The sequence below is a fragment of the Euleptes europaea genome, chromosome 4 (assembly GCF_029931775.1).
Source record: "Euleptes europaea isolate rEulEur1 chromosome 4, rEulEur1.hap1, whole genome shotgun sequence".
Lineage (NCBI taxonomy): Eukaryota > Metazoa > Chordata > Lepidosauria > Squamata > Sphaerodactylidae > Euleptes > Euleptes europaea.
This window is the reverse complement of record NC_079315.1, coordinates 23,890,379-23,914,852: the sequence shown is the minus strand read 5'-3', so window position 1 is coordinate 23,914,852 and position 24,474 is coordinate 23,890,379. Positions and strand designations below refer to the sequence as shown.

At 45.0% G+C, this 24,474-nt stretch overlaps 1 protein-coding gene across 1 annotated transcript in view; it reads right to left on the bottom strand.

Moving 5' to 3' along the window:
• Positions 1 to 14,902: 14,902 nt before the first annotated feature.
• The window catches only part of FKTN (fukutin), a 28,564-nt gene continuing 18,992 nt past the window's right edge, over positions 14,903 to 24,474 (bottom strand). Inside the window, exons 8-10 of the mRNA XM_056848610.1 lie at positions 22,183 to 22,316; positions 17,047 to 17,174; positions 14,903 to 15,116 (exon numbers count right to left, since the gene is read on the bottom strand). Of these exons, the coding sequence (XP_056704588.1) occupies positions 14,903 to 15,116; positions 17,047 to 17,174; positions 22,183 to 22,316 (476 nt within the window). The remainder of the gene's footprint in view (positions 15,117 to 17,046; positions 17,175 to 22,182; positions 22,317 to 24,474) is intronic.

Genomic DNA, 24,474 nt, shown 5'->3' with positions numbered 1-24,474 from the left:
ATGCACTTTCCTTGCCTAAGCCCCCTGTGCCCCCTCCACCCCAGTGCCACTAGAAGACTATTTGGGGCTTTGAAAAAACCCAGCAGTTGCTAGGTTACTGAAGCACAATAATTTTAAAATGATTTATCGCTACGGTTGTCAACCTCCAGATGGGGCCTGGAGATCTCCAGGGATTACAACTGATCTCCAGATTACAGAGATTGGATCCCCTGGAGAATATGGCTGTTTTGGAGGCTGGACTCTATGCCCTTATACCTTGAGGAGGCCCCTCCCTTCCCCTTCCCAGGCTTCACCCCAAATCTCCAGGAATTTTCCAACCTGTTGCCAACCCTACTACTAGCTCATCTGAATTCGCAGTTTCTATTAAAAAAAAATCTCTAACCCCTACAGGGCTGCCAGCAACAGGATGGGAATTACTGGGAGATTTTGGGGGTAGAGCCTGAGGAGGGTGGGGTTTGGAGAGGAGACGGACTTCAATGCCATAGAGTCCAATGGACAAAGTGGCATTTTCTCCAGGGGAACTGATCTCTATCACCTGAAGATCAGTTGTAATACCAGGAGATCTCCAGCCACCAACTGGAGGTTAGTACAGGAGTATAGCTATTACCAAAGCCAAATATATTGTAGCTGTATTTTTCACAGTATGTGGTAACACAACCACCCTTAACAATTCTATATACTATAACAAAAGATGTACAATTTTACATAATGAAATGTCAAAGCAAGTAACACATTAATTCCTCCAGCAGGTAAGTAATGAAGTACAGTTTGCAAGAAATGTTCTTATAGGATGCTCTATCCTTATAGCAGCAAGATGTGCATAGAAGGAGAGACACGAAGTCTTCTCTTAAGATGCTCTTTGTTCACACAACAGCAAGTTATGCATAGAAGGAGAAAACGATCGTTTCAGGGCATAAAGCCCATTTCTTCATCAGTTCTTCAAAAATATAATGTTTGCAGTTATATTTCATCATCCACAATATCTGGTTTCAAGCGAATAACCATTTCATAAATAGAATACATTACGCTTCCCCATAGGAGTAAGGTGCTGAGTTCCTTCAGCACCTTACTCCTATGGGGAAGCGTAATGTATTCTATTTATGAAATGGTTATTCGCTTGAAACCAGATATTGTGGATGATGAAATATAACTGCAAACATTATATTTTTGAAGAACTGATGAAGAAATGGGCTTTATGCCCTGAAACGATCGTTTTCTCCTTCTATGCATAACTTGCTGTTGTGTGAACAAAGAGCATCTTAAGAGAAGACTTCGTGTCTCTCCTTCTATGCACATCTTGCTGCTATAAGGATAGAGCATCCTATAAGAACATTTCTTGCAAACTGTACTTCATTACTTACCTGCTGGAGGAATTAATGTGTTACTTGCTTTGACATTTCATTATGTAAAATTGTACATCTTTTGTTATAGTATATAGAATTGTTAAGGGTGGTTGTGTTACCACATACTGTGAAAAATACAGCTACAATATATTTGGCTTTGGTAATAGCTATACTCCTGTACTAATTTCCTCATCTTTCTGATACGTGTGCAGAGGTGTCTTTATTTTCCTTCACCAACTGGAGGTTGGCAACCCTAAGCCCATTTCAGTGTGGATCTCCTGCTTCCTCATTCTCTTTTTTTCTGATTGGTGATCTTATTCTGCTCCCTCACTGATGTCTATTAGGTCTTGTAGCATTTATACTCACTTGTATACTACAAGCCTACAAAGCCAATGTTCAGCTGAAGTCAATGGCAAGATGACCTTTAGCCAGGACTTTAGATGTTTTCTTTCGCACCCAGTCATGTGGAGGAGTAAAACTAGGAAAATACTAACCTTGATAGACCAATGATTTGTCTCAGTGTGTGCAAAAGAAGGCTACATTTAATGTGTGAGACTCCTCCCTCCCGCTCCCGGAGGATGTGAGTGAATATGTGTGGAAAGATGAGTGGAGCCAACCTTTAGGAATGGGACTGTGGCTCAATGGTAGAGCATCTGCTTAACTTGCGGAAGGTCCCAGGTTCAATTCCCAGCATCTGCAGTTGAAAAGATTAAGAAGTAGGAACCCCATATAGATCTGAAGTTATGATACGTCGACCTCCCAAAGGTCAATCAAAGAGGCAAGATCATGATCTACGTAGGGTTGCCAGGTGCCTCTTCGCCATCAGCGGGAGGTTTTTGGGGCAGGGATTGGGGAGGGACTTCAATGCCATAGAATCCAATTGCCAAAGCGGCCATTTTCTCCAGGGGAACTGATCTTTATTGGCTGGAGATCAGTTGTAATAGCAGGAGAGCTCCAGCTAGTACCTGGAGGTTGGCAACCCTAGATTTACACCTCACTGGGGCTGTGTGTATGAGTTTTGTGGGAACAGTGAAGTGCAGAATGCAGTGCTGAAGAAATCACCTTTCCCTCGCTTTTCATCTTTCAATGTCAAAGCAGGTGCCTAGCCATCGTGACTTCAAATATGTGCTTGAAAAATGTGCAGGCCAGCGGGGGGTCTCAGAAGGTACAGGGATGACCAATTAAGGTTTCCAGCATTTGAAGCAATGCTTAAACTCCGCTAAGGCTCCTTCCATGACCAACAGAACAAGAAAAGCTATATAGAATATTTAAAAATCGCAGAATTTTGTACATTTGTACATTTTTCTTGGAACGGATTTTTAATTACAGAAATAGGGTTGCCAGGTCCCTCTTTGCAACCGGCAGGAGGTTTTTGGGGTGGAGCCTGAGGAGGGTAGGGTTTGGGAGGGGAGGGACGTCAATGCCATAGAGTCCAATTGCCAAAGCAGCCATTTTCTCCAGGTGAACTGATCTCTGTCGGCTGGAGATCAGTTGTAATAGCAGGAGATCTCCAGCTAGTACCTGAAGGTTGAGAAAAATATGCACAAGTACTACTGGGATAGTAGTGGAAATATAGTACTAGGCTCAAACCAATTAATTTAAATAATACACAAGCAAACTATGCAAACATAGTTTTTTCTTCAAAAAGCAACACGAGGAAGGCTGAAAAATGGAAGAAGTCCACAGTAACGCGGTCTGGATGCACACTAGCGTTTTGCAGTAAATTGGAGGTGTGGATCAAGCGTGTTGATCCACTGAGCGAATTTTGAAGAAAACAACCTAGAGATAAGTCTCTTACTTACCCTGAAAAAGACTTTCCATCTTGGATTTGCTTGTACATACTATCACTGCTGTTTTCACTTGTCTGTAGATGTTACACATTGTTCACAATATATGTTTGCATAGTTTGCTTGTGTATTATTTAAATTCATTGGTTTGAGCCTAGTACTATATTTCCACTACTAGTACCTGGAGGTTGGCAACCCTATACAGAAACAAAGCCCTAGGTATTATTAAAACATATTTTGGCCTAGCATCTAAAAGAGAGTAAGGCAAGCCTCAAGGAGGATGCCTTTCCTTACAATACCACATCCGGACTTCTAAGCTACAGACAAAGCCAGAGATGACAGCACTACCAAGTTAACACATCCTTTGGATGTTTTCCTTGAGAGTTACCTGGGGAAAATAAAATGTGACCTCAAGCCGAAAGGCAAGCAGATTTTCCCAGGAGTCCTGACACCATATGCCTGATCAGTCAAGGTGCCAAAGCCTAGCCCGGCTCACACCCCTCTCCCCGTGGAACAAGCATTTAGGCCCAGCCTTTGTCTACGGCGGCACCTATTCATTCAAGCGGCTGGCCAGTGTTTGCTTAGAAGTCCCTCTGCCAGGCAGCTGCGGAACGTGGCTACCCAAAAGACGACAAAGCAGGGAAGCAATGGCCGATTAAGGCATCTCCAGTGTAAACACGGAGACTTTTCATCCCAAAGAAGAGGCGGCTGCGGCTGCTAGGAAGACAGAAACGAGGCTGCTGACAGAGAGCAGCGTTAAGTGGGGTGTAATGTCAATTCAAGATGAGAGGCTACAAAAGTCAAACAGCCATTTGAGGGCACTACAGCGGCACTTAAGAGCCTTGACTTTCCAGTCTGCCTGAAAGGCCAAAAGCGGCATTAATTAGCTAAAAATGAGAGGGGAAAGAGGCTATTTGTTTTTAAGCAACTTGAAGAGCAGAAGGGGGAGTTAAGCAAGATGGAGCGTTATTCGGGGGGCCATTTCAGCTTCTTTGCAGAGGACAAGGGAGTTTTGGATGGATCGATTGGGGAGGGTAAGGTTCACAGCCAAGGCCCCCCTCTTGGACATTCACAATGAAATGGTAAAAAGTGACATGTTTTTAGTGTATTTTGTTGAGGCTGCTTTTTGATACACATTAGGAGGTAATGCTGTGTGACCTAAAACAGGTTGTGTGAAGGAGTGCCCTCTGAACTACCAAAATGGTACCACTCGATAGGGTTGTAGGGTTGACAGGTCCCTCTTCGCCACCGGCAGGAGTTTTTTGGGGGAAGCCTGAGGTTGGTGGGGTTTGGGAAGGGGAGGGGCTTCACAGTCCAATTGCCAAAGCAGCCACTTTCTCCAGGGGAACTGATCTCTGTCAGCCGGATATCACTTGTAATAGCAGGAGATCTCCAGCTAGTACCTGGAGGTTGGCAACCCTATCCTCTAGGTGGAACCTGGGATTCTGGGAACCTGAGAGCCAGCCTTATGTAGTTGTTAAGAGCGATGGTTTGGAACAGTGGACTCTGATCTGGAGAATCGGGTTCGATTCCTCACTCTTCCACATGAGCGGCGGATGCTAATCTGGTGAACCGGGTTGGTTTCTCCACTCCTACACATGAAGCCAGCTGGGTGACCTTGGGCTAGTCACAGTTCTATTAAGAGCTCTCTCAGCCCCACCTACCTCACAGGGTGTCTGTTGTGGGGAGGGGGAGGGAAGATGATTATAAGCCGGTTTGATTCTCTACCTTAAGTGGTAGAGAAAGTCGGCATATAAAAACAACTCTTCTTCATCTTCTTTCAGAATTACAACTCATCTCCAGACAACATAGATCAAGTCCCCTGGAGAAAATGGCAGATTCAGAGGACAGACTCTATGGAATCACACCCATGCTGAGCTCCTTCCCTAAACTCTGCCCTCTCTAGATGCCACCCTCAAAGCTCCAGGAATTTCCCAAGCTGGAGTTGGCAACCCTAGACTGTTTTTAACCACTGTTTGAAAGACAAAATAAACAAAAGCCATATAGCAGCTTTTATTTGGACCAATAAACAACAAAACATTGTGCAAACTTTTGGGTTTTCTAGAACTCTTCACCAGGCCGGCACAAGTCCTTGTGCCAGTATCCCGGGAGGCGTTCCCGGGGCGTTCTGGGGGCAGAGCTGCCAGTAGGCAGCTTCCTAACCCCTTCCAGGCCGTGAGCGTCCCCCGCTGCCCCAGCATCGTTGTTTTCAATGGGGCTCTTTCCCCCATTTTGGATTTTTTATTTTTTAAAAGGCCTTTTTTAGCCTTGCAGTGGCCGGGAAACCTTTTTGAAGGCGCCACAGCAGCGCCTCGGCCACACGGCAGTGTTCCCAGCCGCTGCAAGGCTCAGGAATGAGCTGTTAGTCTGTAGCAGCAAAATGCAACAGGAATCTCTAACGGCTCTAAAAAGGTAAAGATCCCCTGTGCAAACACCGGGTCATTCCTGACCCATGGGCTGATGGCACATAGTAGACAGACTTTTGTTTTACAGGGTGGTTTGCCAGTGCCTTCCCCAATCATCTTCCCTATACCCCCAGCAAGCTGGGTACTCATTTTACCAACCTCGGAAGGAAGGAAGGCTGAGCCAACCTACTACGATGAAAGGGAAAACGATAGATGAATTCCAAAAGAAATGGAAGTGTTATTTTGATTATAGATAATTAATTAATGAAAATATAACAGAGTTAGAGTACGGGGATAAATAAGAACAAAGTATATTTGACAGATAAGACAAAATAGCATATTAATATTGTATGCCCTAGAATTGTTAATTAATTTCCCTGGAAGAAGCCCAATCTGAATCTGTATGTGTATGTTTAAATGTTTGTAAACTTTTAAAAGTGTTAATAAAATATATTCCAAAAAACAAACAATAGCATCAGGACTCGTTGAAAAGATATGGGAGGTTATGCAAAATGGCCTTGTTTCTCTATTTAGCAGCACTTTCTTTTGCGTAGCCCAGTGGTTCCCAACCTTTTTTTGACCAGGGACCACTAGGACTTTTTCGTTCGGTGCAGGGACCCCAAGGTTCAAAATAAAAATTCCGAGAATTTGAAAATAAACTTTAATCATAACTGTTAGTTAAACATTAAACAGAGTAATATTTGAATATATATATATTATCATAGAGAACTCTTAATTGAAAATATTAATTTATTATGGGTTTAGAACTTTGTTTTGCAGACCTTAATTTAGTTCTCGCGGACCCCTGGGGGTCCACGGACCCCCGGTTGGGAACCAGTGGCGTAGCCTGACTCTGATCCCAGATTAATGAGATCTATCATTGGGAGTTTATTGTAAGTTGTGCTTCTACCATCTGCTTGGGGGTGAGGGTTAAAACCACTTCCTTCTTATTTTGAATGGATACAGGAAAGGGAAACAGCCAGCCAAAGTTTGGAACTTGGGAGAAAAGGTTATTGGAGATTTTCTTGGAGGCAGGAAGACACAGCCAGAAAATTAAGACAGATGGTGCTTCTAGGACCGTTTTGAGTGTGCGCTTTTGCACTCCGTTTCAGAAGTCCCCCCATGTCTTCAAGCGCCCCCACATCGACTGGAAGCTGACCCTGTAACAGGCGGTCAAGGAATGTGCTACTATTCAAAGGGAGAAGTGTGTGAAACGATAGCCAAACCTGTTGTGGGGCATGATAGCTGTAACACCAGGAAACAAAGGCTGACTAATTAAAAGTAGACTCCTAGGATGACTTCGTAAAAATGACATTGAAAACCTCCTAGGAATTTTATCCAATATACCACTTAAGGGCCGTATTGCACGTTATGGGTAACACGTGGATGCTAGTGAAAATAGTATCCCGAGGTCAAGTTCCTTCTATATTGCAATCATTAGAGGGAGTATTCTTTACATTATTGGTTGTTAATGGTAGGAGCAAGAGCCGGCACACGATTACATCACTAGAGCCAGAGTGGTGTAGTGGTTAAGAGCGGTGGTTTGGAGCGGTGGACTCTAATCTGGAGAACCCGGTTTGATTCCCCACTGCTCCACATAAGCGGCGGAGGCTAATCTGGTGAACTGGATTTGTTTCCCCACTCCTACATATGAAGCCAGATGGGTGACCTTGGGCTAGTCACAGCTCTCTTGGATCTCTCTCAGCCCCACCTACCTCACAGGGTGTCTGTTGTGGGAAGGGGAAGGGAAGGTGATTGTAAGCTGGTTTGATTCTTCCTTAAGTGGGAGAGAAAGTTGGCATATAAAAACCAACTCTTCTTCTTCTAGACAGAGTGAGTGGTCCTATGCATTAGGGAGAACTTGGCAGAGAAATGCCTTATGCAGCTGCATCCCTGTATCACCCCTAACAGGTATTTTTGTCCTGGAACTGCTTTGGGATCTGCTGCCATTTCAGCCAGCGCATTCTGTTTTTGCTGATTATGTAAGTATTCGTAGCAATCCACTCAAACACACCAACTATACAGTAAGCTTAGATCATGGACTTGTGCCTGCATTTATAGCTACCCTGTCCGCAGCATCTGCAGTCTCATGCCAGATCCCATTGGTGTCAGAGACCATGTTTTCCATAGCTTTCTTTTCTTTCTCTCTGGCTTGGCATTTTGAAATTCCAAGCTGGAAAGACTTTTTGGTCATGAGTCAACTATAAGCAAACAAACATATTGTATGTGTTTGTGGGCAGAGATTGAAAACATTCCATAGCTATAGTAAAGAGTAGGAGTCCACTAGCACCTTAAAGACTAACAAAATTTCTGGCAGGGTATGAGCTTTCGTGAGCCACAGCTCACTTCTTCATATACCTGTACCTGACTTGACGGCACTTAACACACACACATATATATACTATAACATGTACCTCCCACATAAACACATGCTATACTGAATCAGATCACTGGTCCATCAAAGTCAGTATTGTCTACTCAGACTGATAGTGGCTCTCCAGGGTCTCAGGCAGAGGTTTTCACATCACCTACTGGAGATGCCCGGGATTGAACCTGAGACCTTCAGCATGCCAAGCAGATGCTCTACCACTGAGCCACAGCTCCTCCCTTTCACAGAAAAATACTACAGAGTATCAGGTGGAGAGATGTTGGTCACAGTCTAAGAGGCAACTGCTTGTGTGGATTCAAGCCTCAATAATCCAAGCTCAAAGGAAGAGCATGTTTTCATTTCCCAATTTAAAGAAATACTGCAACACAATTTGCCAAGCAAAACCAACAACATTCCCTTCATTGTAATTCTGAACATGGAAACCCTTTTCTAACAGAAGGAAAATGCTCTCCATTTTATTAAGGGCAGAAAGGAAACTAACTGCCTAGGGAACTCCAGAAATTAAGGATTTGATTTAGAGGTAATTCATTCCAAAGCCAAGAACAATGTTGCTTTTTATAGGAATGACTATAATAGAAATGCACACTGTAAACCATCTGTTACTTCCCAGTAAGGATGGAGGAACTGGGATCTATTGGGCGACTTCCTCCTATCTTAAAAGGTCACTATGCTGTCCTCTGGGCAGCTGATGGGAGAACCAACTCCCATGAAAATGCCGAGTCTCATTTACAAACAAATGAGACGTGAACAACTCATACAGCTGTGCATGAACTATGTTAGCTGTATGCCATTAAAGGTTTATTATTATTATTATTATTATTATTATAACTATGTTAGCTTGGTATGCTTGGTATGAAATGATGAGCTCTTAGCAGGAACCGGTATATCTCCCTTACCATTCCAACCCAATCGCACTCAAGTCTCACTGAAATTCAAGAACATTTTAAATGTGATTTCCTTACCTCAGTTCAGCATCCCTGCCTTTATATCCATGAACGTCAGCAGGAACAGAACGCTCATAGTTGATATAACAGAATCAAGCAATTGCTCAAGCAGATTATCCTGCTTTCACCGGTGCATGTTAAAAGAGCTGCAGTCCATTTACTGGGGAAGATGAAATACAATGCCCAAATATTTTTAGAACCATACTTGTTCCAGCAGGCACCCATCCATTGGCCAAATGCTTGTGGAATACTAATGTGACAGTCTGAACCTACTCAGGGAAACCCAAATAATATAGGCCTACCAGATGATGATGATGAAGAGAAGAAGAGTTGGGGTTTTTTTTATATGCTGACTTTCTCTACTACTCTCACAGCTCTCTTAGCCCCACCTACCTCACAGGGTGTCTGTTGTGGGAAGGGAAGGTGATTGTAAGCTGGTTTGATTCTTCCTTAAGCGGTCGAGAAAGTTGGCATATAAAAACCAACTCTTCTTCTTCTTAAGATCCTAAGGTTAGAGGTGCACATGGAAAGATGTCTCTGTACACAACCCCCATTCCTGAGTAACACTCCAAGGTTGAATGACACCTTGTGAGTTTCCCCTGACCCTAAGCAGAGGGTTTTCAGGATGCATGGGGGGGAGGTGCTAGGAGAACCTGGGGAAGACGAGTTGTACAGGCTCCTTCTCATGCAACCAAAGAACCCCAACCAAAATAAGAAGCATGTACAGGCTGTACCCAAAATGTGTGAAGTCTCAGTATTCATATGGTTCTCTTGCATCTTTTCTGCTGTTTGTAAGCAGTTTGAGCCACAGGTTACAGATGCCCAAATTTACTAGCTTTGATACCTTTGGTACTTGTAGAAGATTCTTGTATGTATTTTGCGTGTCAGCAGGGCATGCCCTTGGCACAAAGGCATTGCATACAACCGTTTTCCACACCCTCGCCATTTTAATATTAGTTCCACTGAACCCTGATTCTTGCCTTATTGAAATATTGATTCGCAACAAGCTCTAGGCCTCTGGAAATGCTCCTGGCCAAAGTTCACTAACTATATGATGACCTCCTTACCTCAGTAACCTTAAAGGGATTCGCTTCGGGTAATCTCATCATTCTATGTAACAGACAGCCAATGTTTGCTCAAAGGATGCTGGCTTCAAGCTAGAATGTATCATTGTCTTTCTTTCCTTTTGATCTCATTAATCATTAATTGTGGTATGCCTTGCCTAAGTTCCATTGTGTGATCATTGACTGACCTTTGCTATCCATTGTAATATTCCTTAATAAAACTGAGAGATCACTGGGGCAATTCAGATTGATCTCTGGAACTCAAGACACTGTAAGCGTCTTCCCTCAAAGCACCGTGCGTGCTTTCCCCAAGGCACTTTCGGGGTGCCTTTCCTTCAGGTACTGTGAATAAATCAACCAATGTTGCTTTCAGTAGTTTATTATAAATAAAAAGTGCCATGATAAGCATGGTTGTTGTTTTTTTTAAAAAAATCTCAACAGCCTTCAGAGTATGCAAGAACAGCCCGGCTGGATCATACCAGTGGTCATACCAGCATCCTGTATCATACACAGTGGCCAACCGCTTGCCCCGGAGGACCAAAAAACAAGGCAAAGATTATTTTGTAAGGAATAGCACCCTGAACTCCAGATGTAAAAACATCCCTCTACATAACTGAGGTAAAGAATGTATAAAAACTGATACCAATCTAGAAAAGACAGTGGAGGCTAATTTATCATACCCATTTCAATGGGGACATAAGCACAACTAACATATAGGGATCGGGTCTCATGGCGTTATATCTGACAAACTGCAAGCACAGCCTGTGCTCAAGAAACAGGATTTTGTTCTCCCCCCCTTCCTGCTCCAGTCCACAGTCTCCCCTCCCAAATGCTGCCCCCAGGATTCTGGGGACCCGCAAGGAAGAGTATGGGCATGATGTAGTGGTGGGGGAGGGTAGTGAAAAATGTCCCACTGTTACTGTGTGGTTACAAAATCACAACTGATTTTGCACATCTTTTTCAAAACATTTAAAATTGTCAACTTTATTGTTAAACATAATATATTATCATTGTGAGTGTTTTTTTAATCTAGAGGGACATATCCATTTTCTCATAATTAGCCTTTTCAATCTACAGAGGGAAAGGCAAACAGACTTTAATGCACTGGAAAATACTGTATTCACATTTGCTAGCCATGTACAGAATGGCTACGTCATTGTGCTTTGTGTAACAGAGTTCCAAATAATTTAAACAGACTTCAGGCCATAGTTCACTACATGAAAGCATATATACACCATGAGAATCCCTTCACTTCACCAAGAACAAAAACGTGTTTCAGGAACTTGGCTTCCCATCTTATTTCACCCAATTTCAAAATTGTTCTCTAGATTCTCTAGATACTAAGGGAAGACAAAAATAATCATGTTAAAACTAATTTTAATGTAGTACCTGAAAGCACTATGTTACTCTCTGGTTATTGGTTCATTCCTTACACTTATATCTACCCTTTCTTCAAACTTCATGGAAGTGTAACTGGATGGGACTATTCCCTGCCTCACGATAACCCTGTGAAGTAGGCTAGGCTGTGAAACAATGACCAGCCCAGGGTCACCCAGTGAGCTTCATTCATGGCCTGAACGGGGGTTCAAACTCAACTCTCTCCTTACCATTTCACACTTTTAAAAAGGGAAAATGAAATTTAAATTTTCCTTGACGATATAAAGAGAAAAATTGCCACATCTCTCATCCAATTGATCGATCTACTTGACAGCAGATAACGCAGTATCCGCTTCTAGAAAGTGTCTTTAGCTGTTTTAGCCAGGGAGTGATATATATATATTTCGTGCAGTATTATTTTGTGGACATGCTAAAACAATGTGGGCTAGGGAGTCTACTTGATCTGCGATAATTTTATTATATTGCCTTTGTGTCTCAGCTGAGCCTAAGGCATTACATCTTGCCAATAAGAAAGCTCGTCTAAACTTATGGATTTTTAACCATAGTCTGGCAAGAAGAAAGGGTATCCGGAAGAAGCGAGGTGAACATTTACAATTTGTGTCCCTAAACACTTAAGGAACAATCCTCATTTAAGATGTTATTTTGTAATTATTTACAGCTTGCTTTCCAAATACTATTCCTTGCAACTTTCAGTCATGAAGGGAAAACATTTTGTCTAACCTACTAGTCCAGGTGGACACAGAGATATCTGAGATTAACAAGTCACTAAGGCCTGGACTTGAGGAAACAGGTAAGTAAACCCTGTGTAATAGCACAGTTGGCATTTAGGATTACAGTAGTATAAACTGGAAGGAACTTGGTTAATTGTGAATAAATACACAGCTTGGGTTTCACTCATGTTTAAAGCATTAGGCTGCTGCTCTGCTCCATACCTGTCTTACTAGTAAACTGAGAATCCAAGATATCCTTTCTGATTATATAAATGTTTTTAAAGAGGTTTTTTTAAAATATTGGGTTATGAATACAGATTAGACAGAAAAAGTTGCTCCCTGCCATATTTTTAAGGGGGACTAGCAAATGAGTGTCATATAGAGGATGGTGCCGAGTTGTTCTCTGTTGCTCCAGAAGGTCGGACCAGAACCAACGGGTTGAAATTAAATCAAAAGAGTTTCCGTCTAGACATTAGGAAGAATTTTCTAACAGTTAAGAGCGGTTCCTCAGTGGAACAGGCTTCCTCAGGAGGTGGTAAGCTCTCCTTCTCTGGAGGTTTTTAAGCAGAGGCTAGATGGCCATCTGTCAGCAATGTTGATTCTATGACATTAGGCAGATCATGAGAGGGAGGGCACCTTGGCCATCTTCTGGGCATGAAGCATGAGTCACTGGGGGTGTGGGGGGGAGGTAGTTGTGAATTTCCTGCATTGTGCAGGGGGTTGGACTAGATGCCCCTGGTGGTCCCATCCAACTTTATGATTCTATGAATGTTTACTTTAGGAACGAGAAAATTCTCACCTCTTCAAGCAAGAAGTTGAAATGTAAGACAAACAAAAATTCAGTACGTGCTCTTCAGAGTGCTAGACCTCACTGCCTTAAATGCCATTTATGTGCACGAAGAGCCTACCAATTAACTGGCCAGCAACCCTCTGCTGAACAGGGCTGTAAACAAATATGTTCTGCAAGCAAGCAGCCAACCAAGTTTTAACGGTAACCTTGTCAGTTCTGCAGCCGCAGCTTCGGACTCTGGAGCACTAGGAGTGCATCCTAAGCAGAGTTTCGCCTTTGTAAGCCCACTGACTTCAACTGACTTAGAAAGGTACAACTCTGTTCAGGATTGCACTGGAAATCAGTTTCCTCTTCTTTCTCCTCCTCATTCATTTTCCTTCCTCGCATAAATGAATGAAAGAAAGCAAGATATCAAAGCACCTCATATTTTTAAAGGCAATAGCCAGAAGTACCACAGAAGAATCTCACACAAAAAGCTGCGGTGGATGAAAGAAACAAGCTTCCCCCACCAAGCTTCTTACACCTGGCAAATATTGAACGCTTGTTACTTAAGGGAGGAAATGAGGCGGCAACGACACCATTTATGACACATTCCCACAGCTTCATACTGAGGTGGTTAACCTGAAGTTTAACCTTCATTGTAAAAAAGACTTCCAGGACCAAAGCAGGAAACACAGACCTACCCCACCACATCCCTTGTATTTGATAGCCATGCTTGGGTTTCCCAAAGGCATGTGGGAAAGGAAGTGGTGTAGCATGATTACAGACACTGCAGATACTAGAAATCTGTCACATTTTCCTTCCGCCCTTCTTTTGAAGAGCTCAGGGCAGTGTATGTGGGTCTCCCTCCATAATGCCCTCAGAACCACAGCCCTGTGGTGTAGGTTAAGGCTGAAAGAGTTTGACTGGCCCAAGGTCACCCAGCAAGCTTCCATGGCAGAGTGAAGATTTGGGCCTGGGTCATCACGAACACATGAAGCTGCCTTATACTGAATCCAACCCTCGGTCCATCAAAGTCAGTATTGTCTATTCAGACCGGCAGCAGCTCTCCAGGGTCTCAGGCAGAGGTCTCTCACATCACCTACTTGCCTAGTCCTTTTAATTGGACAGGCTGGAGATTGAACCTGGGACCTTCTGCATGCCGAGCAGACGCTCTACCACTGAGCTACGGCCCTTCCTCGTTCAGTGCTCTGACCACACTACAGTGGCGGGAAAAACAAGAGACAACCACCCGCACTTCCTGTTTTGAAAGCTGCCCATTTAAGTGATAGCAATCTAATGCGGGCAGGGGAACTGCAAAATCATGACAGTCACTAGAACAGCTTTTCATGGGTTGCCCCTACATTGCGAAAAAGTCCCTCCGCTCCCAGCTTTGCACATGAAGGGGAAAACAACAACATTGTGTGGATTTTTTCAGTTCCGTGCTTTGACTTCCACAGTAGCAGCCAAGATGCAAAGTACGAACTTTGTCATTTGGTCATGACTAAGTGTTCCCAATCTAAATCCTCTACATCAATGGCCTGTGGAGAAGTAAACACCCTGGCCCCTTTAATTAGGAGTACACAACAGCCATGGAGACTACTAACACACTTCCCTCAGCCAGCCCAGGATGTCTCTTCATAAGATTGCAAACTTAGCTACTTACAAGTATTTTGTTCCCTCATCTGAATCAGGAACCTTCCAGGGTGATCTGGCTCTAGTTAAGAGAGGATCTCTCCCACTTTCTCCCTGGCAACTTAACTCTTATTTTCATTTTAGGAGGTTGGGCTCTTTTTGTTGGTGTTTCTACTACAGGAAGTTTCCTGAGGCACAGTTTTAAAAGAGAAGGTCGGCATTTCTTTCTTCCTCCACTGGCTTCTTGATACAGTTTTTTCCCCTTGATATCCCACCATCCTTAGAGGCATGAAAGATTTCTCAGCTCCTTGAATGAGTATATCAATCTGTGCGGTGCTGAGAAAAACTTTAAAAAGTGTCTCGGTAAAGCTGCAAAAAAAAAAAAAACTTGACAGTGGACGAAGGATCTCAGATCAGACCATGGCTTCCGCGTGGTGGGTACCACAAATACAAACAGCTCAGTAGAGTTGAATAACTTCTTCCCACTCGTCAATGGGCCACATCCCATCAGGCTGCACGTTGGGTGGCGAGTTCTTCCAGTCCCACTCCTTCTCCGGCGTCTTCCACCCTTTACCGTAGTTGGCTTCGATGTACTGGAGGGTTTCACATGGCACACGCACCTTCAGTTCTACAAACTCGGTCCAACATAGCGTGAACTTGGGAAACAGGTATCTGTGGTTCAAAAGGGGCAGAAGGTCAAGAGGTGTAATTTAACATTTAAAAAAAAAACCTCTTCCCAGGCATTACATTGTTGTTTAACAGCCCTAAATGGTCTGGGACCATATTGTCTGAAGGATTACTTCTGCTGCTATGACCCCCCACACACATCACCTGCGTTCGACATCTCGCGGCTTGTCGGTGATACCTGGCCCTCGATTAGTTCAGCTCTCTGCCACTAGGGGCAGGTCTTTTTCTGTTGTTGATCCCTATTTATGGAATGCCTTGTTGGAGGAAACTCGTGCCCTATGGGACCTAGTTAGGTTCCGCAGGGCATGTAAAATTGAATTTTTTTGATAGGCTTTCACCTGATTGTGTTTATATTTATTTGATTTGGTTTATATCCTGCTTTCTCCCCAGCCAGGCCAGGCACAGAAAAAAAGAAGAAGAAGAGTTGGTTTTTATATACCGACCTTCTCTACCACTTAAGGCAGAATCAAACTGGCTTACAATCACCTTCCCTTCCCCTCCCCACAAAAGACACCTTGTGAGGTAGGTGAGGCAGAGAGAGCGTGACTAGCCCAAGGTCACCCAGCTGGCTTCACGTGTAGGAGTGGGTTCTCCAGATCAGAGTTCACCACTCCAAACCACCGCTCTTAACCACTACACCACGCTGGCTACGCGTCCCTCATCTGCACTGCACAGGACTCCTTGCTAGGCCTGGAAATGAACAATCTGCCAGACGCTCCTATCTCCACTTCCCAAGTGCAGCTGTTGTGTTCCAGCAGGCTGTCATCACAGGGCTGTTTTCCTCTTGCCCCCATCGGCGCGGCAAACCTTGCAGCTAAGACCGAATAGGCCGAGATATCCAAGCCCATTGCTGGAAAGGGTGCAAAGGGTTTACGCCCTTCCATGGGAAACTAAACAACCCCCATCTAAGACTATATAAAACTCTCTCCTGCCTCAAGCAAACTATTAAGCTCAGGAAAGAACCCCAGAGGAAGAAACTTCTGTTAACTAACCATCTGCCCCTTCTTGTAATATCTATTTAACTAATGTGTCATTAGACATACTCAGCACCTGTTCAGCAGATTAGGTTTCCAGTCAACTGCTGGTTTTAGAAGAACATATAATCTGCAGGTTTTACCAGAACAGGATATACCACTAGCTTAAAAGAACACCTGATTCTACTCTCCTTCCCTTTGCTCCAGGCATTACAGATAGGACAGAACACGTAGAGCAGGGGTGTCAAACATAAGGCCCAAGGGCTGAATCTGGCCCCGTGAGAGCTCTTATCCAGTCCGCAAGCCGGCCGAGGCAGCCAACCCCCCCCCCACTCTCAATCTTGACTAACGAGGCATGGTCCAGCCTGACCAAGGGACATTTATGTCACATCTTCCTCTCGTAACAATTGAGTTCGACACCCCTGGTGTAGAGTTTTCTGTTCTTCCTACTTTACTACTTTCAGCAGTGGTTTTCAAACTTCCTATGGGAACCCTCCCCTATATGACTCCTCTGCCAAGGAAGCCCTGCATGTCTGCCAGAGAACCCAGGCATCTTGCAAAGGATTCTGAGCCATGTCCTAATTAGGGCCCAGAGTTTGCTAGGCCTTACTTTTGCCCAACTTGAACTGAGACCATGACTCAGAACTCTTCCACCCTCCTTCACTGGAAGTGAGGAATAACTGTCTGAGGGAAATCTGTCCTCCATACTTGACTACTGAGGAACCCCTGGAGAAGCTTCCACGGAACCTGTTTGAAAACCACTCTCAGAGGATTTAATTGCTTGACATAATAGTCAACTGTGGGCACCAATCTGCCGCTACCCATGCCCACAGTTGACTATTATGTCAAGCAATTAAATCCTCTGAGAGTGGTAACATCTCATGTTGGCAATTCCTGAAGCTCATTTTCCTCCCATCCTAGACACTGAGTTCGAGTCGTACTTGAATTTTTTGCCTGATTTGGCCTGAGTTCCTCCGTTCCACATGTGGTCTTCCTCTTCATAGAAGAAAAAAATATCAAGCTTCACATCATCTTCTCCTTGAAAGGAAAGCTCCAAGCTGTCTTCTACCTGGCAGGGAGACCAAAAAAAAAAAAAAAAAAAAGGATGTATCCCCACAGGACACAAAGCAGATGAAAACAGGTGGCAGTCAGGCTCTGAAAATACCGAGATATTTATAAGCGGACACAACAGAACTCATCTTTTACAGCCCTTTTAAACCGGGGTTTCCAAACAGGATTGATCACAACTATACCTGCCCATGTTCTGAAGCTATAATATTTTCCACCTGATATTCCCACTCCTGTTACATTTGCCTCCTGACAGAGCACTGATCTGACGCAGAAGCCAAGCGGATTAGCAGTCTTGTCCAGGATACCCATCAGAAAGTCCACGGCCACATAGAAAAAGTGTAGTTTATTTGTACAGTGCAGAAATATATACAGATACTCCTTTCACACTCTCCGCTCATAACATCCCGCATAGAACTGCGGTTTCACTTCATTATATACACCTGGTGGACGCAGCCACCAATCACAGTAGATATCCAATTATCCTGGTATTGCTACTGCATTGCATCAGCCACCTGGCTATAGCTGGATCAGGCCAGCTTTCTCTAGCTCCCCAGGTACTTTCCAGGCTGATTACATCATCCTTAGATCTCACTGATCTATCCTGCACCTGTCAAACTATCTGACAGACTTGTAATCTTGACATGATCTTCCATTCAAAGAACAATCTGGAAATTGTTGGAGGCCCTTTCTCAAAAAGGTAACAGCCTTTTGGTTTTTAAGGATGCTTTCACACATGCGGAATAATGCACTTTCAATCCACTTTAACAGTCATTTGAAAGTGGATTTTGCTGTTTCACACAGTAAAATCCAGCTGCGAAGTACACTGAAAGTGTATAATTCAGCATGTGTGAACGTGCCCTTAGTTAGCTTCAAGTATTGCTAGGCTTAATTTGCCATTGTTCTCTATATGTCCACCTATGTACTCAACAACAAGAAAATTAGATTACATGGGAAAACTAGATCCACGTTCAATCCCTGCTGCTTTGCTTCACAGCCTAAGGCTGAAATCCCATGCATATTTACCAGGAAAGTAAACTCCTCTGAACTCAGGTGCCCTTTAAATGTTACATTAGCATTATGAGAGTCACTCTTCCATGTGTTCCTTCCAAAACAAGCAGGTTCAACTGCATGGGTCACTGGCATGAAAAAGCATTGCCCCCAGCCTCAAGCTAGGTGGCAAATCTGCCTTAAGGTACTGTATAACAGGCCATTCCACATGGTTGCACAGGCTGAAACATTTCATTGGCAAGGGGGGATAAACGGATGGGAAAGCCACTCCTGTGTAACGTTTCAAGAGCAGCTCACTTCTAATTAAACATGCAAGAAGAGGTCGCAAAAATGCACTCCTTTAAAAAAAATTATTCAATGCAATAAAAAGAAAATACAGAATTGGTGCAAGACCAACATATCTATCCGAACCACAAAAACCACGTCAAACTAAGGACTCTACTTCTCACACTTGGCTACAAGATCCGTTCTCTGACCAACCCTCGACCATAATGGGTCTAACTGGAAGTATCTCTATTTTGCAGGTAGGCTATTGTGTGTGTGTTAAGTGCCGTCAAGTTGCTTCCGACTCATGGTGACCCTATGAATCAATGTCCTCCAAAATGTCCTATCTTTATCAGCCTTGTTCAGATCTTGCAAATTGAGGGCTGTGGCTTCCTTTATTGAGTCAATCCATCTCTTGTTGGGTCTTCCTCTTTTCCTGCTGCCCTCAACTTTTCCTAGCATGATTGTCTTTTCCAGTGACTGTCTACTCATAATGTGATAAAAGTACAATAGCCTCAGTTTACTCAGCTTAGTAAGCTATTAATTTTCACCAAGTCTCTTTTCCTTTCATCAGCCAATCATGAATTTTTTTTGGGGGGGGGGGTTGTTCTTGCTTTGCTTCCAGTTTGCTAGCAAAGTCCAATCTGGCTGTACTAATCATATAGAAAGCTACTGTGTGAATTTTTAGGCATGGCAACTACACAATTTAACTATATCACATCTGGCTTATAGAGAATCTGCCTCTCCGGTTCAGCTGATATAATTTCCACCACTTGTTTCCAGTAATGTTTTCCCCATTTACCTATCCTCTGCATGTGGAAAAAGTCTGCCTTCTCCACCTCACAAAATCAGCACTTACTACTCCCAGTTCCATAAAATGTTTGCCAGCCTGAAAGCGGTTAGATGTTACTGACAGATCATTTTCATGAGATTTTCCCCATAAGAGAGGCAAACCATACAAGTGAAAACACATTCCTTTTTTGCAGCTTTGGCATATGTTAATGTTTATGCTGTAATATTTCTTCAAAGTGCCAAACAGATTTATTATTCAATGCATGCCAATAACTCTGTCTGACAAGACCAGTCCGGTGCATTAAACAGAGTGCAGGACTATAGACAGTGAGGCTTTGTTACCTGGAACCTGATTCTCCACAATGCTCAGTTAACCAGCATCACTCTGAGGGCAAGCTCCTCCCTCCTCTCCCCCCATATGCTTGCATCTTTGGCATGTGTGCCCCACTCCCACCTCTCCAGCAGACCATGCTGATGCCCTAGGCCATTGCTGGGCTTTTGGCAGCGAGAGCTGCCTGCTAACATCACTCTTGGGCGCCCCCCACCTGAGCCTGGCTCAAGCTGACAAGAGCCAGCTCTGCTGGAGGGCCCACTTGCTTGCCTGCTGCACAGGACAGCTCCATAGATCCATAGAGGGGAAGGGGCCCACCAGGAGGGGAGGGGCTGTGGCTCAGTGGTACAGCCTCTGCTTGGCATGCAGAAGGTCCCAAGTTCAATCCCTGGCATCTTCAGTTAAAGGTACTAGGCAAGTAGGTGATGTGAAAGACCTCTACCTGAGACCCTGGAGAGCCGCTGCCGGTCTGAGTAGGCGATACTGACTTCAATGGACCAAGGGTCTGATTCAGCATAAGGCAGTGCAATGTGTTCATGTGCTGCCTCGGGGTTCCCAATGGGGTGGGGCTTGGTTAGGGGGCAGGGGAGAGCAAACAGCGTATTTAGCACATTTGGTTAATGGGCAACCCCCACGAGTGGCGGATAACAAAGCTTTTCCTGTATTAGCAAAACACCCACCATCAAAAATGGGTATGCAGATGTACGAGCATAAGAAAAGCCATGCTGGATCAGACCAAGGTCCATCAAGTCCAGCAGTCTGTTCACACAGTGGCCAACCAGGTGCCTCTAGGAAGACGACTGAAGCAGCAGCATTGTCCTGCCTGTGTTTCACAGCACCTAATATAATAGCCATGCTCCTCTGATCCTGGAGAGAATAGGTATGCATCATGACTAGTATTCATTTTTATTAGTAGCCATTAATACCCCTCTCCTCAATGAACATGTCCACCCCTCTTAAAGCCTTCCAAGTTGGCAGCCATCACTACATCCTGGGGCAGGGAGTTCCACAATTTTACAATGCGTGGTGTGAAAAAATACTTCCTTGTATCTGTTTTGAATCTCTCACCCTCCAGCTTCAGCAGATGACCCCACATTCTAGTATTATGAGAGGGAGAAAAGCTTCTCCCTGTCCACTCTCTCCATGTGTGTGTGTGTAAAGTGCCTTCAGGTCGCAGCCGACTTATGGCGACCCCTTTTGGGGTTTTCATGGCAAGAGACTAACAGAGGTGGTTTGCCAGTGCCTTCCTCTGTACAGCAACCCTGGTATTCCTTGGTGGTCTCCCATCCAAATACTAACCAGGGCTGACCCTGCTTAGCTTCTGAGATCTGACGAGATCAGGCTAGCCCACTCTCTCCATACCATGCATAATTTTATAGACCTGCGTTCCATAGCACCTAATATAATAGGCATGCTTCTCTACTACTGTAGAGAATAGGTATGCATCATGACTAGTATTCATTTTGACTAGTAGCCATGGATAGCCCTATCCTCCACGAACATGTCCACTTCCCTCTTACCACCACTTCCTGGGGCATGGAGTTCCACACTTTAACTACCGTATATACCCGTGTATAAGCCGACCCGCGTATAAGCCGAGGTGCCTAATTTCTCCCCAAAAATGGGGAAAAATTAGGCACCCGCGTATAAGCCGAGGGTCGGCTTATAACCCCCCCCCCCCACAGGCTTACCTGGGCTCCCGGCAGCAAGCGGTGCGGGCCTGGTGGCGGCATGACCGGGCGAGGGCCGGGGCAGCCTCCCTGCAGCTGCAGAAGGCAGCCCCAGGCTGCTCTCGGCCGCGAGAAGCGGCGGTGCGGCCGGGCGAAGGCTGGGGCAGCCTCCCTGCAGCCGCCCCAGGCCGCGGGAAGCGGCGGCGTGGCTGGGCGAGGGCCGGGGCAGCCTCCCTGCAGCCGCCCCAGGCCGCTCTCGGCCACGAGAAGCGGCGGCGCGGCCGGGCGAGGGCCGGGGCAGCCTCCCTGCAGCTGCAGGAGGCCGCCCCAGGCCGCTCTTGGCAGCAGGAAGCGGCGTGGGCCCGGCGGCAGCAGTAAGTTTCCTCCTCCCTCCTCCCCCCTCCCCTCCCCTACCGTATTGACCCGCGTATAAGCCGAGTTCTGCTTTTTCATCCCTTTTTGGGGGCTGAAAAACTCAGCTTATACGCGAGTATATACGGTATGCATTATGTGAAGAGGATCCGTGTAGGAACTCTATGAAAGAGGACTGGGAAGGTCAGGGCCTTGGCTTGAGGGGCAAGTTTGGCCCTTAATGCCATGGGTTCTCCAAGCTGCAACATAATATATTTCCGCAACAGAAGTGAATGAGGGCCGTTCATTTCTATGCAGAAGAGGGTATGCCGCTAAGATGGGGGCTCTGCCCATTACTAGTGGCTCCAACCATTGAAACAAAAAAGTACCAAGAAGCAAGCCTGTTCCCATCTACATAAGCTCATCCTGGATTCCATTTCTTCATTACGGAGTGTTGGTCATTGGCTTCTGCCTTTGCCCGAGATGTGTCGGCTGGGTGCACGAAGCTGTCAGTCACTCTGAAAACCTTTACCCCCCACATCTGGAATTCAAGCACCTCCTACCCAAGTCCTGGCATCTGATCTACCAACCTTGCCAAACTTGTGCTTCAGGGGTAATCCTGCCTGTTGAAATGCTGAAACAATATCCGGTTTATAGTCTTTAACAAAAATTCCCAAATCTACATCTTTGCTGTAAGGAATAATATTGCACTGCCTGTACCAACCTAAAGAAAGAGAAGAAAACAGATCTTTTAGCTTCAGGGAGAATATTCAACAAAGTCATATGCAACCCCTATGCAAACAATGTTATTTGTAAGCAGTGATAGCTTTTCCCCTTCTTCTGAAAAAGGGGTTCTGAGATTTCAATAATAGGGTTTATCTTGTATTTTTATAAACACATATAACGTTAGCCTAACTCAGAGTTTCCCAAATTTTTTGAGTCATGGAATTTCAGGAGAGAAATTCATCACGGAGCACTAATTTTCACCAACATCTATATACTAAACCAAATGACAGTAATATTTTTCTTTCCAATCTCTTCATGGAGTACCAGATGTTTTGCGAAGCACCAAGTGCTCCTTGGAGCACAGTTTGGGAACCTCTGGCCTAACTCATTCAGATTATATGAGTGAAGAACCTGCCAGAATTCATGAGGGAGGGAAATTGCCTCTCCCGAGCCCTCCCTTTTGGCTCCACTGCCTTCCCCCTTCCCCTATCACTCTTTGTTGCCGTCTCCTGCTTATCCTGCCTCCACACTCATTCATCTCTCCCCACCACCACTCACCTCACCTCCTTCAGTCTGTTACTGAAAGACACGATTGCCAAAATCTGGCAAGACTACCTCACATGATCTCAGCAGCCATGCTGGGTTGCCTCGGTGTTGTTGTCTGTGATTGCCAAGGCAAACCAAAATGGCTAAGATCTTGCAAAGTAAAGGGTACACATTTTTAAATGAATAAGAGTACTCTAACCCAGGAGCCCCGTGGCGCAGAGTGGTAAGCTGCAGTACTGCAGTCAAAAGCTCTGCTCATGACCTGAGTTCGATCCCAATGGAAATTGGTTTCAGGTAGACGGCTCAAGGTTGACTCAGCCTTCCATCCTTCCGAGGTCGGTAAAATGAGTGCCCAGCTTGCTGGGAGTAAAGTGTAGACGGCTGGGGAAGGCACTGGCAAACCACCCCGTAAACAAAGTCTGCCCAGTAAACGTCGGGAGGTGACGTCACACCATGGGTCAGGAATGACCTGGTGCTTAGGCTGAAGTCTCATGTTCTAAGTTTTACAAATATAACAACGAAGCATCTACAACACCATCATTCCATTCAAAGTGGGCTTTCCCAGCGCTTTCTACTAGGAATCCCACAAATGAATGAATACGCTTATTAGAGAGTCACTTTTCAAGCAGACTGAATAGCTATCTGTTATTATTTACTGTTTTTAGATTGTTTTAAAGTGTTGTGAGCCACTCTGAGACTGGCTTGGCCAGAAAAGGGCAGCTTAAAAAAAAAAAGTCGAATAAAGAATATATTGTTGAGAGAAACAGAGTTGCACTTACCTGTAACTGTTGTTCATCGAGTGGTCTTCTGTGCAGGCACGCATGGGGACTGCGCTTGCGCAGGCCAGCCGCGGAGAACTGACTAGAAAGCTTTTAGGAGCTTCAGAACGCCTGGAGCGCTCCCCCTCCCCTCCGTCCCAGGCCGAGAGCAACGGTCCGCCCAACGGTCAGTTGACGGAGGGAGGAGGGGCGCTCCCCCCTCAGTTCTCCCTTCGCCGCCGTGGAAGACCACCATAGCCACCAAGCAGTAGCCCACAGCGGGGAACGGAGGGAGGGATGCGTGCCTGCACAGAAGACCACTCGATGAACAACAGTTACAGGTAAGTGCAACTCTGTTTTTCATCTTCGTGGCTTCTGTGCAGTCCCGCATGGGAGAATAGCAAGCTCACCTACCATGGAGGCGGGTGTGGGCTTGTCACCTAATTAAAAGACAACTCTCACAAACAGCTGTTTCCTCCCTGGAGACCACATCTACAGGGCAATGCCAGAGGTATGTGGATCGAAGGACCAGGTTGCCACTTTAGAGAAGCCTCAGAAATCTGTCATGGCAAGGAAAACAGCGAAAGAGACATGAGCCCTGTTGCAAAAGGCCTCCATATGGAGTGGACAGCATAGTTCAGCATGCTATAAACACCATCGGGAAACCGTTTCCAAAGAAGCTGCTGGTTCAGCCTTCCATGCACTAGACCAATAGGTTGTTTAGGTGCTGCATGGAACCTGAAGGACATGGTCTTCAGGCACTTGATTGCATGAAGAGATTGCTCAGTTAGCGACTGAGGATTTAGAAGAAAACAGGTTCGGCAACGGGACCTTAACCAAGGTCGAACTTCA